Genomic DNA, 13,768 nt, shown 5'->3' with positions numbered 1-13,768 from the left:
CGTCAGTTCGACGAACAGCAACCGCACCTCCATCGGTTGCTGCTTTTAGTTTTCCGGATATGGGCTCGCTGACCAGCCCCGGGCTGGGCCAGTGTATGGTCGGCGCTGCGGCGAGAGGTAGCGGCCTGGTGATAGCGAACGCGACGGTCGTCGAGAGCTCCACTGAGTAGCGGCGAGTTAGTCGGCGATATCGCGAGGGCGTTCACCTTGCTGTGGGCGCGGGGCGTTGACGGCGAAACCTCGCAGTCCCATCTCCCGGTATGGGCATCGGCGATACACATGGCCGGCTTCTCCGTAGTGATAGCAGAGCGGGCAGCGGTCGGGAGCGCGCCAAACGTCTGTCTTCCTCGGGTAGCTGCGCTGGGCGACGGGTGGGCGTGCTGGCGGCGGCGTTGGTGGTCGACGGAATTGCGGTGTTACGGGGCCCTGGCGCGGTCGTGGAGGAGGCCTTGACGGCGGGCGACGGCGGCGTAGGTCATCGCTTGCGGCTGAGGTTGCGGCGATTCAGGGGCTACTCCGAGTTGTTGGAGCTGCTCACGTACGGTGTCGGCGATCGAAGCCACTTGAGGCTGTGATAATGGGAACAGCTTCTGTAGCTCCTCCCGCACGACCGCTCTGATAGCCTCGCGCAGGTCGTCGGAGGCCAGTGATTGAACTCCGGCATAGTTTGTAGAGTTGGTGCGGCGGTCGAATTGCCGGTTTCGCATCTCGAGTGTCTTCTCGATGCTAGTGGCCTCGCGAAGAAACTCGTCGACGGTCTTCGGTGGGTTTCGCACCATACCGGCGAAAAGTTCCTCCTTTACACCACGCATTAGTAGCCGGACTTTCTTTTCCTCTGACATTTCCGGGTCGGCGTGGCGGAATAGGCGGCTCATTTCTTCTGTAAAAATCGCGGTGGTCTCGTTAGGCAGCTGCACTCGGGTTTCTAGTAGCGCTTGGGCTCGTTCTCGGCGTACGATGCTTGTGAATGTCTGCAGGAAGCCGCTTCGGAAAAGGTCCCAGGTCGTTAAGGTGGCTTCTGTGTTCTCGAACCACGTCCTGGCAGCGTCTTCCAATGCGAAGAAGACATGTCGCAGTTTGTCGTCGCTGTTCCAGCTGTTAAATGCAGCGACCCTCTCGTACGTCTCGAGCCAGGTTTCCGGGTCCTCGAATGTTGAACCGCGGAACGTGGGGGGCTCCCTGGGCTGCTGCAGCACGACGGGGGATGCTGGGGCTGCCATTGGGGTGGACTTGGTGGCAATCTTCCTGCTCGTCTCAGGTAGAAGTCCGTGCTCTGGGGGCAGTCCTTGCAGTCGGCGGCTAGCACGCTGGTCTTGGGCGACGTTGGTTTTGTCCTCAGGCTTCAGGCTTGGATCGCGGCTTTGCGGGGGCGTTCGGTACATGAACACACAAGCACCTCCACCAGATGTCACGTGGTGGTGACGTTGAAGAACACAGTAGTAATACTGTGAAAGGCAAAACTAGATTTTATTGGGCGAACCTGTGCCCACAAAACAGGCTACACTTATAGCACAACGAAAGCGGCGAACACAGTCGGCGATCGTCGTAAAATCTGCTCAGTGGGTCAAGTGCGTCGGCTTTTATAGAGCAGTCATCGAATGTTCCAGACTAATCGTTGGGACCCGCATGCCTTCCACAAAGTTCTACAACATTCGAGTCAGGTGATGATCAGATAACATAAGGTTCGGCGACAACAAACAGTGGATAGAAGCATCGATAACTTTCCAGAAACTTCGGATACATGCAGGCGCGTCCCACGCTGTGTGATTACATTTGTTAGGCGGCGAAACGTAGTTGCCCGATAAAGATAAGTACACATGTCAATATTGAGCCCTGTTATCCACACAACTATACAGCAACCTGCTTGGTGTACTTCGTGGCGTGATAGACCAAAACAATTTTTTCAACTTTGTTTCACGAACAAGCATTGATAGAGTCGGTTGTCGCCAGCCAATGCTCACTGCTTCCAGCTTTCATTGCTCAATTTCAACAGCCACTACTGTTGCATCTAACATGCATTTGTGCTTTGCCCTGCACAAGTTATAGCACAATAGGAAGTCGCTCATGTGCAGGGTGGTAATGCTGTCTAAGCACCTTCAGTGAACCACCTGCCTTTCATAACAGAAAGGCATTATTAATGATTTGTCTTTAAATATTCATAATTATTTTAAGTGCTTTTTATAGCACCCTGTTATCACTGCCATCAATTCTGAGTGACACTTTGTTTTTTTCCATGTAGCACCTAGCTGCTAAAATGGCGCTTGGTGTACTTTCTAAATTTGCCTTTCTGGCCGGGGTATTCCACAAACATGGCAGTCCAAATAATTGTTACCAAAATAATGCATATGATCTGAGCTTGTCCAAAAGGCATGTTATTTGCCTCAAATTAAAACACGCAAGGAAGACACATAGGTGGCGGCTTGTTTAATTTACGGCAAAAAAACTTTTTTCAGCAAGCACCAGCTAGACAAACAAACAGCTCTGTTGGCGGTGGCGGCTTGTTTAATTTACGGCAAAAAAAGTTTTTCAGCAAGCACCAATTAGACCAACAAACAGTTCTGTTGAAACTCGCCCAAAACCCAGAGCTAGTTAAGAAACCAGTTATAAGTGCACAAACAAGCACTGAGTTTGGTGTGGGCACCCACTGCAGGCGCTGTCATCACTCAAGGGAGTCCTGGGAAGCATCGTGGGCCGGGCCATGGGTGTCGTGCAACAAGTCTCCTGAAGCCTGGCTGCACCGGAGACCACTTTCGTTTAGCTCTGAGTTGAGCTTTCACTGTTTGTTTTTGACCCAGTGCCTGAGCAGGCATGCCTCCTAGTACATGTGTGCTTGCTTTGGTGTGACAAGGTCTCTGTCGCTGGTCGAGGCTGCTGAGTTGGCTGTTTGTAAAGCCAACTGTTTGGAATTCTTTAATGTGGCGTCAGAGATAAAGCAGCTAGACACACTACAGCTGCTGTGTCACGCTTCGTGCAGCTGCCATGGCGAGATGGTGTTGGCGAGAAGGTGGGAGTTGACCAGGGCAGAAGGCAATAGAGATATTGCACAGCTGGCGTATAATACTGTGGTGTCTCTCGTAGTTTTAGATGCTTTATCAGATGTTGAACTCTCAACGTGCACCACCTTGCCCCCGACGTTTGGCTGTACAATGGTATACGATGCAAAACAGAAGCATTCCAGATTATTTGGCTCTCACATCGAGGCCAGACAGCCATGGAAATCTAGAATAGAAGCTAACACGCTGCCTGAACATCCATAGCTGCGGGGTGCCGCAGCTTCTAGCGAGGGCTACATGTCAGGCGCGGGCTTATTGTCTGTTCTCCTTAACAAAGCATCGACATATGTGACACTGCAGATATGTGATTTAGACCTTTATGTTTTTTTCTCATGTCTTGGTGCCATTGGGACCAGCTAACTGTTAGCTTGCTTCCTGGCAGTAAGCAATACTGTACCCTGTCTCTCAACGTCCACGCAGTACTGTGGAAACTGTTGAGTGTGATTTGGTACCCTTGCTCCCCTTTCCATTTTGCTTTTTTTTCCTGTGTGGTAAAGTTGTTTTGCATTCAAAACTCGTGTTGAGTGTTACCTGTGCAGTGTATGGTAAGCTGCCTGTCGCGATACCACCATTGCTACACATATGTGAGATAGAAAAGCCATGTACGGCTGAACTTCCACATGGAGCAGCTGGATGTCGCATGAGCTTTGGTATACCAACATAACCTACTCTTCGACCACACAGCTGTTCAACCACACAGGCCACTTCATGGTGCATGACCAATCTTCAAACAGCAAAACCTTTGGGCAGGCAGATGAATATCTCAGAGGTGTGCAAACAGCATCTATGCTTGCAACACTCGGAACATGATTACATTACATAAGTGGCATTTCTTAGAGTGGTAGCCTTTGTATATCCGAATTAAAATGGTCTGTAAAGCATGTGTCCCATCTCTTGATTGAACCAGCTGTAAGCACCGTATCTACAGCACCGCAAGGGTCTGCTGAGGCAAAGTATAGCCTTGTGTGTTCAATGAGCATCGTGTCCTTGGTTTGGCTAAACTCACCGACTTGGTAATACTGTGCATGCCTGTTACACAGTGTTGTTTGATGATGTGAATGCTAAAGGGATGCTAAAGGCAGAAACAAAGACAAGCTGAATTGGTGAAGTAACATTCCAAAATAACAAATGCACCACTGTTGCTGAGAACAGAGGTCCGTTAAGTGAAAAAAAAAATTACGTAAATGTGACAAGCAGCGCAGCCATATTGGAAATGTAGAACCAGCTCCCAGTGATGTATCTGGTCCAGGTAGCAAGTTGTTGAAACCAGTTGACAATTGTAAAATAACTAACGAATTACGTTGCATTTCGAAATGAAGGATATGTAACTTGCCCGGTGATGTACCCTGACCTGGTAGCAATTAGTCGCGTGTAGTCAACAGTTGTAAAAGAAAGTGCAAAGAAAATGTAACATGCCAACTGTTAGTGAAGTGTCTAACAGGGAATCTCTCTGATACAGCCTCTTCAGCGTCAGAGAGATTGGCAGCACAGAGCGGGATTTCTGCACTTTTACAACAATGTAGTGGCCACAACTGATACGCAATTAACCTCCATCCGCATCCGTGAGTGATTAAAATTAACGTAGACATGTGTTGCCTTTATTTGCATTTTTCTCCACAACAAAGTTGTGTCTAGGCACAGTACAAATGTTGAGTGCTAGAAGTACTTAGTTTGGGGCTACTTGATTGGCATGCTTTATCCTTTGGTAGCATGTTCCAGTCCATGAAAGGTCAAGTAATTTTCCGAGCATGACTTAGCACTCCAGCTTGACTTAATATTTGCCTTTACTATCACTTTAGAGGATTTTCATGCATTAAATATGCCAGCCTTACTTTGCACTAAAGTTACTGATAAGCTGTTGCTTAGTTTGTAAAAAACGTCTCTAAGCTCGACACCATCGCAGCGAGAAATCGTCCTATGATGCATTACACAAGTGTCTTCGTTGTCAGTTTGTTTAAGTGATTGTTGCTGATGATGCACTGTACTCATTGCATGTACCATGAGGATCTTGTACCATGTCGTTGTCCGTTCAGAAATACTGCGTCCGCTCCCAGCAGTCTCCTTGTTTGCTCACTAGGGGCTGGAGCTTGTGTGTGTTTGCTTGAGCAAATGTGTCTGCACGGTAGCTAACCCACTGCAGACGAACAAGAATCTATTTATTCCTTGGTCACAAATTGGTGTACGTAAGTACTACAGACACTTCTTTAGAAGTCTAACTTTTATTTTACTAGTTTTTTTATTATTATTATTTTTTGTCTGTTCAGAAAAGTCCTTGTTGTCTGGCAAAAAGAAAAGAGAGAGAGTGAGAGAGTCAAAAGGAAATAAAAGTTTCTTTACAAGTGTATATTCTCAACTAATTTTATGTCTGTGGCCACGAAAGTTGCAGGTTCATTACCTGTGCTTTGCCTCATCATCTAGCACACAAAACTGTTGCTGCTACTCACTTGCAAGTGCCACGACACAATGGGTCAAACTGGCCTTAGGCATGATGCACACTTGTGACTATAGATGCAAACATAAAACAATAGAAATAGCATTACGTATTGGCAAGAAGCTTTAGCTCGGGGCCACCTCTGATTCCCATATTCAAATACATGTAAAAATGCAGAAATGCCTTTCTGAGACAACTACTGTACCGACCTGAATTAAATTTGTTGAATTTGATAGAGAAAGTTAAATTCTAGTAACTAAAGAAGAAAATTTTTACCTAGGATCTCAAAAGCACTTACAAAATTGTTGAAAATTGTCAAATTAAAGGGCCCCTGAAACGGTTCGGACAAATTTTGTAGGCGCATAGTGTACAGCTTAAGTAGAACATTCGCACCACAACTTAAGTGAAGCGTTACGTATTAATAGAGTTACAAGCGATTAGAAGTTACCCTCCTCGCTAGCCATGCCTTTCCTCCTCAACTCGCTCGCCGAGCGAGCGGCGCTAAGCTCCGCCTTCACTGGTCCTGCGTCACGATGCAACGTCACATCGTCCACTTCCGGTTGTTGGAGCACGCCTCCTCCCGCGCGAGACCTCTCCGCTGGCCGCTTGGCCGTCGACCGAGAGCCATCGAAGCAGCGTGCGTTGCGAGCATTCTGTCGTAGCGCCGAAGGTGGCCGGTATTCCGGTAACCACAGGCAAGCTGGTCATTTCGGCAAATGACTGGAGGCATAAACTCAAGCTGATGAAGGAACTTCAGAGTAGACGTACGTGAGCATGCAGCCTGATCGGTCTGCACGGTCCAGACACTTCTTGGCGCAGCGCTTAACCAGTCAAACGAAGCGCTAATATTGCTCTAACCAAGTGTAAAACATTTTAAACATTTATAAGAACAACGTGTTGATGATTACACTCCTGCGAAAAATACACACCAGCAGCAAAGAAGAATGCACTTCGTTGCTGCTACTGTGTATGGTTGAGCTCTGTGCCACCAGGTGGCTGCACCGTGCAGACCATTCACATTTACCTTTCTGCTCATCTCATGGCTCATCCCGGCACAGTCAAGCGGCCAGACCCTGTCCCCTTGCGCTTGTGTTTGCCCTAATACCGGACTTGCGAAACGCTATTGCGTTAGTAATCTTCCGCTGTAAAGTGATGGCCACAAACGCGCAAACCCTGGCGCCTATCGGATAGCCGCAGTCCGATGCGCAGCAGCCAGTTCGCTCGTATGGTGCCTTGCAGAGGGACACGATTTCGCAACTTCACATCTTTCCAGTCGCTACGTCTGCAGCCCACAACGCAACAAGGGTGATTCATCGTGCTCACGAAAAGACTGATCGACACTGACGGCGGAGCTCTCGTCAAAGACTGCGCACGTTGTAACACAAGCAGACGACACTTGCTGTGTGTCGGAAGTGCTCAAGTGTACTAAAAAACTATTCTTGTGTATTCTCTTTAAGTTATTTTCTTTTTACAAAAACAAAGTAACTAACATTCCAACTATTACGAGCATCATTTGTTCACCATAAAGTTGGAAAAATTATCGACCACGCGCCCTGGTCAGCCAATCAGATAGCTCGCCCATGTGACGTCATATGGGTTATTTGCATCATATGGGTAGGGGCGGCTTAAAATTCCGCCGAGCAGTGCGCTGCGATCGACAGCGATGTGCATTTTTAAAACCTTATAATAAATTACACGCTTTACGCAGAGCACTTAGATGTGTCAATTAATGATCAGAAGGACCTACTCTAACGACTCAGTACGTTTGTAGAAAATCGCCAAAATCGTTTCAGGGTCCCTTTAAAGAAAAACATAGAAGCACGAAGTGTAAGAATCTGTAACTCAGTGTCAAGAACAGATATTGCGATTCTGTAAAAATGCACCTGTTAGAGCAATACAAATGAACAAGTGTGATATATGAATTGGCAGCTTATGTAAGATTGTTACAAGTGAGATTGTTACACTGTTTACGAGGGTTTTGCAAAAGTTGTAGTATATTTGAGAGTGGTGCATAATACATTAGCTTAGATGTAATATTAGGTGCAGATAAGAAAATTGTAATGTTATTCTTTTGTTACCGAGTTACAAGTATCAAGTTGAAGTTCCATAAAGTTTTTGCAATTCTTTTGAAAAATAAAGGCCAAAATTGAAAATCCACTTCTTCCGATTACTTGATTTTAGCTTATCTTTTAAATGCAACAGCCTCATTGATATCGGTATTGTGGTTGCCTGGCAAGAAAGACAATTTCTACATTTCCATATATTTATACAGGAACTTTTAAGCTGAAGCTTCCTCTTATGTGCAAAAGAAAAGAAAGATCCATAGCAGACATTTTTAAAGGAAGCTTGGGAATCTGCCAGCATAGAAAACCTCATCGGGGAGCCATACTATGCGAGTCTAGCCAAAGGACAGATGTGTCATTATAGCTAAATTATACTCCACTCTGTTTCATACGGTGCATTTTCAGTGTTCTCCCCTGTAGGTGGCACTGTCTGCTGGTGTGATTGCTACAAAAAGGTTCTTATGGTGCTTGTGCATCGTCTGCTAGAAGAGCGCTACTAGTACGCTGGCAGTGTCTTGCAAAATATGTGCTGAGCATGTGACATCTAGTGCAGTGCACGAACAGTGTTGATCTGAAGGCGTAATTAACAATAAGATAGAACATCTTTATTGAGGAAAACAAATGGCCACTATCCTCCAATCACAGGTGGCACTTTCTGTCGTGCAATCTGGTGTCCTGCAAGCCATTATTGTCTGCAGGAAATGGCTGATGCCTTTATCTTTGGCAGGTGATGAGCTTCTCTCAAATGTGCGTGGGGCTTTAAAAAAATTGTTTGTAAATGTCCTCTGCCTTAAGAAGCAGCACTGTAACAATGCAGTTCATCACAGTGTTCACCGCCCTCGTAGGCAGCCTGCACAACTGAAGAGAGCGTGCTTCTGTTGGGCTGCCAACGTACTTTTAAAGCAGCATAGCTTAGCAGCCATGAACCTCGGCAAGCCAGCTGTCAAAGTCCGTGCGCTGAGTAGGAGTTTGGATCATCTGTTGCTGTTGCTGCTGCTGCTGTGGCCATTGCTGCGGCCACAACTGCTGCTGTTCGGCAGGCCGGAAGCGTTTGGCATTGCTGGGTGACGGAGGTGCCACAGGTAGGGCGCGCTTGTGTCCGCAGCGGAACAACCTGTGCAGATTGCCATGGGATGTCAATTGGAAAGTGCAGTCAGATGTTAAAAAAAAAAAGAGAAATTCAAGGGGCACTTAGTTATCTCTACATGGATGAATGCGAAAACGTGGCCACGCCAGCAGAAGTACGGCTACATCCGGTGGCGCCTCTGGCAGAGTCATGCGACTTGAGCGACCAAGTCAGCAGAAGAGCTGCGGCTGTCATGTGACCAACGGTGTTCATCACAAGATGCACACAACACAGAACATGGGTTTAACTCCCACCAAAGGTCGAGGGTTCGACTCCCCACAAAGGTCATGGGTTTGAGTACCTTAACTGAATCATAATTAACTGCGCCTCAAATAACACCAAAGGTCGTGGCTTCGACTCCCACCAAATGTCGACGGTTCGAGTGCCTTATTTTTAATAAACACAATCGTAACTGAGTCAATTAACTTCACCTTAATTAGCACTATTGGTCATGGGTTCGACTCCCACCAAAGGTAGAGGGTTAGAAACCTTCCAAATGTTGTGGGTTCAAGTACCTTAATTCTAAGTTAACTGTGCCTTAATTAACACCAAAGGTCGAGGATTTGTAGCCTTTTTGGACCATCAAGTGGTCACGCTGACAACGCCGTATTTTCCACCTCGTGAGCCATATAATGCTATCACATTAAAAAAAGTAAGGAAGGGTATCGGTGACTGGAACAGACAGCATCATAATCTTTAGAAGTGCAATTAAATTAACGCCTTAAGATTCCCGCAACAGTTCCCTGTGACATCATAGATTTCAATCTGCATCACCTGCTGGGGGCCAGCTATTTCTTTACAAATGATAAAGAAAGGCTGGTTGGGATTACATTTCATCCTAAAGCAAGCGAAAGCAAAACTGTCAATTTTCTCGAATTTGCCTACAAAAAACTTTTGTGAAATACGCTAAGCTATATTGACGTCATCAGCACCGCGATTTCAGCGCGATATTCGAGAAGTCAATTCATTTTCTTTTATGTGAAAATACATCTACCTGTCTAAATTGCTGGAATGATTGTTGTGTGTGTGTGTATGCGTGTGCGTGTGTGTGCTTTTAGTTGTCACGAGAAGCAGGAAATTCGTTCGAATCTCATCGGCAGGCGCCATGTCAAGCTCAGCTGCATGTGCGATTCGGCAGTCGCAAAGCGTAAAGTTTAGTGGGAGGCGTCCGCGAAAAGCGGATGCGTAATTCGTTACGCGAAAGAAAGAGAGAGAGAAAAAGGGGGATTTGGACTACTGGAATCTCCGCAGCCACTTGCATGGTAGACACTACAATAGAGTCGCGCATAGGTCCGCCATCTTGCCCGCCGACGGGTCCATGTTAAGCAGAAAAGCCACTCCTCTTGATTGCAAGAGACTGCGCGGCTCAGCGGCCTAGAGTGCTTGCTCGTTCATTCCACGTCGACGGCGGCGGCGGCAAGAACACTTTCACATCAAAGAGAAAAGGGAAACTCGAAGAAAGAACGAATTTGGATAAAATTGATGCTATAAGTCATTATCGGCAGAAACACTTTTTTTTAAACATAAGAAAACTCGAACAGACACAATTCTACATAAAGTAAGTTCTACAAATCGCTCGTTGCACGTCGTTTTTGACGCAGTGCTTTGAGGTATAAAATAGGCAACTTGAGCAAGCAGTACAGCGGATAAAACGAGTGCTACAAGTTATCTGTGCTTCGTGCTACGCAAGCCAAGTAGAGTTTGGGGCAGATCGAGGTAGGTCTGGCGTAACCGACGCTGGACACGGCTTCAAAAGTTTATACTTCGCAGTTAATGGACTGCGACGGGACTATATAGACTGCATTATGCTGCGCTGCTAGATCTGTAGGATGAATATCTTATATACATATATATTCACACGAGCACATTTGTACCTTCTTCCGGTACAGTTATTTCACCGGCTAACCAGCTGTTAGCGCGACGGGGAGTCATACATGTCCTGAATGTTATCGCCTATTCTCATCGAAAAAAATATTGCTAGTGAGATTTATGCTCGCTATATATTGATCAGATTTCGTGAGTGACGCGAATAAGTTTGTGCATTCTGGAACGCACCGCTACGCTGGAATAAAGAGTCGCATAACGCACTCGACCCGCAGTACCGATTTCGCCGTGCGACGATCATTTTGCTTCGAGTGCCACTTGTTTTTCTGGGCACATGTTTGACAAGAGAGTGCTTATTTTGGCAATTAGACAAAACGCCCAATTACAAAATTCTGCTGATTCAAGGCCAGTTGCTATAGAATGAATGTTCTGTATCCAAGGAGCGATTTTAGCATCCCGATTTTTATGCAATACCCGTAGTGGCGTTTCGCGAAGGCGGTGACGCGGCGGGCGGCAGTGCAGGCGCAGCCGTGAAGTTGGCTTTCCCTCAAACGGAGAGAGCAATTTTGTGCGCGACGGCGACGAGCACAAAACGGGCCGTCGCTTAAACAGATCGCTCGGTCTTGTCGCTCGGTTCTGCAAATCTAGAATTCGTCGCTCGTCGCCCGGAAGTGCTATGAGCGACTAGCCAAATAGCGCGAAGCCGGAACTGGATGTACATCAGTCAAGTACTACCGATTAATCGCACGGAATGAGCAAACAATTGAATTTTTATGTGTGCAAGGATAAGAAACTGCTGCGAGACGTTCAGAAATATTTTAAGCTGCTTTTTACAGTAAAACACATCAACTTAAATTAGTAAAGCACGCGTCACGGCAGTTACGCGACGCGTATTTGCTGCCCTCATACCGGCAACACCGGGGAGACGTCGCTCGAAGTCGTCGCTCGCATGGGGTACAACTTGCAGGCGACGAGCGAACGCGACAGCCACCTTCATCGCGTCGCTTGTCGCGCGCAAGATCGTTTGCATGTGGTATTTTATACTTGAGCCTTTTTGCGCATGTGATCAGATTTGGCGAATAGGGGCGCGAGCGTCGCGTTCAATCAGAGGCGCAACGCGAATGCATGACACAGCTTTCTCTGCGCTCAGGAAAAGGAAAGATAAATGAATGAATAACTAAATTTAAAAAAAAAAATGAAACTTGGTAAATTTTTGCATATGGCACATTTGCCGATTGCACATGTGAGACGTAGCAGGCCTACAGATCGCAAGTATGTGCATATACAAAAAAAAAAAAAGGAAAACGAGGTTTTCTTATTTGCAAAGGTATGCATAAATATTCTAAAGTTCGTTAAATACCTGTAACTTAGCTAAGTAGATGACTCAAAAGCAGCAAATCCTGAAGTTTGTGTTGGACTTGCACACCTTGCGTAAATTGGTCCGTAAAGCGGTTGCCTTCAAATTTTCTATTTAGAATGTTATGTGCTAACAAGAGCCGGCACTTTTCTAAATATCTGCAGCTTCCGCGGACGAAAATGTGTTATTGTATGGGTAACGCGGCAGTCGCAACGACTTAACATTTTTGCCGATTCGACTTTAATGTCTGTGCATTAAATAGTGGGGAAGGGGAGGTGGGGGATAGACTTGCCTGTTATCGCTGCCCGGAGTGTTTACTGGCCTCTGCAGAAGGTCGCGTTCGAACCAATCGGCGTCCATAGCATCCATGGCTGTGTCGTAGTTCGAAACTGGAGGCCGACGCTTTGTGCACAGGACAGATGCTCACGTGTATCTGAGCGATTCGGCAACGCCTTTCTATTTTGGCGCAGTTGGACTGTTCCCCTGGAAAAGAAAGGAAGCGGTACGTCACCGCAGTTTACGACATGGACACGAACGAAAATGTTCGCATACGTCCGGCCAAAAGAAGAATACGCGCCTCAAGGTTACAAAAAAAGAAAGCCGCAGTCGACGCAGCAGATTTGTAGCAGACGACACGCGCGCGCGCTTTTTGGCGGCAGCCAGTAGAGGGCGCGACGCCGAATCAAAGTGCAAGCGAAGCGGCGCGCGGTCGCCGCGGAATTTTCCACGGCCGGCGAGTCGGGAGTATCTGCCACTTTCTTTCCGCGCTCGCTTTCGCTCTCTTGCGAGAAAGAAGGCGAAAAGACCGGAGACTAGGGCAGCAATAAATGGGGAGTGGAAGGCGCACTCTCTTTTTTTTCTCCCTGGTTTATTTGCAGCGAAGAAATGAATTGGACATGCACGTGTTATGTGGCGAAGCGAGAAGTCCACTACCAGGCTTTCTATTTAGCGCTATCCCATTGATTCGCAAAGTGCAGAGCATAAAGTCAATGCTTCCAACCGAATTTCTTTTTCTTCAACGTTTCCTCATATGAACATAAATATGTCTGAGCGCGCATCCGACACGACAACGAATACAATAGTTTTCTTTATATACAAGCGCATGCGTGCAGGCAACGTGGTTTTGAATGCCCTGTATATCTCTGGGAAGCGGCAACGAGTACCTGGAGTGCAAGAACCGTAGTTTTCTTGCCAGACGCCCGTCGTTATCTTCAATGAAGACCGGAACTGTCCGAGGCGGCAGAAAGGTGCGCACAGAGAGCCCGCGCGACCGTGTCCTACTGATCGGCTTTTCCGTTGGCCTCTGCACGCCGGTGGCGCGGGTGGCGCGGGCGCATCGGACACATGTCGGGTCGGGGCACCTAGCGTCCACAGGCAGTACTATGCGCGCGCGCGTTGATGGGAGTGGGCAGGTTGGGCAACTTTCCAGGTCAACCGATCTTAGACAATGTGTGGCTTTGCTATTCGATAATTCGAGTTTCACTTCTTCTTGTGGCTTACACATATATTTTTTGACATGTAACTAAACTGGGTTATTTTATTGTGCAATATATACATATATTTCTTTTCTGCAAGATAAGCCACTCTCAAAATTTTTTAAAAATCTGGGGGAGGAGGAGGGAAAGGACGAGTAAACAACGGCGGGCATGGACAGTTCAGTCGCCATGCGTATGAAGTTTCTAAAATTAGGAACGCTTCAGGACCAAGCATGATGCCATAGAGATTCATTTTTGTATGAAGTTCCATGAATCACGCTTCCTGTGAACCGCTTCCAAAAATAGCATCTGGGCGGTTTGTTGAAACATTCCGTTTGTTCGCCCTATTGCGCGTAATATAAATTATGTTTCGGGCCGTTTTTACAGCCGGCAATTTTTCCTCGCCAACGATTTTATTTTCTTCCTGTACAGTGATCAA

The 13,768-nt window shown here is 46.9% G+C and overlaps 1 protein-coding gene across 1 annotated transcript in view; it reads left to right on the top strand.

The window, feature by feature from the left end:
* Nucleotides 1-5,397, top strand: part of LOC126537016 (protein Fe65 homolog) — a 30,549-nt gene extending 25,152 nt beyond the window's left edge. The window contains exon 11 of the mRNA XM_050184119.3: nucleotides 2,651-5,397. Coding sequence (XP_050040076.1) covers nucleotides 2,651-2,725 — 75 coding nt within the window. The 3' untranslated portion in view covers nucleotides 2,726-5,397. The remainder of the gene's footprint in view (nucleotides 1-2,650) is intronic.
* The last annotated feature ends 8,371 nt before the right edge of the window (nucleotides 5,398-13,768 follow it).

Source organism: Dermacentor andersoni, chromosome 4, assembly GCF_023375885.2.
Source record: "Dermacentor andersoni chromosome 4, qqDerAnde1_hic_scaffold, whole genome shotgun sequence".
NCBI lineage: Eukaryota > Metazoa > Arthropoda > Arachnida > Ixodida > Ixodidae > Dermacentor > Dermacentor andersoni.
This window is presented reverse-complemented; position numbering and strand designations above follow the sequence as displayed.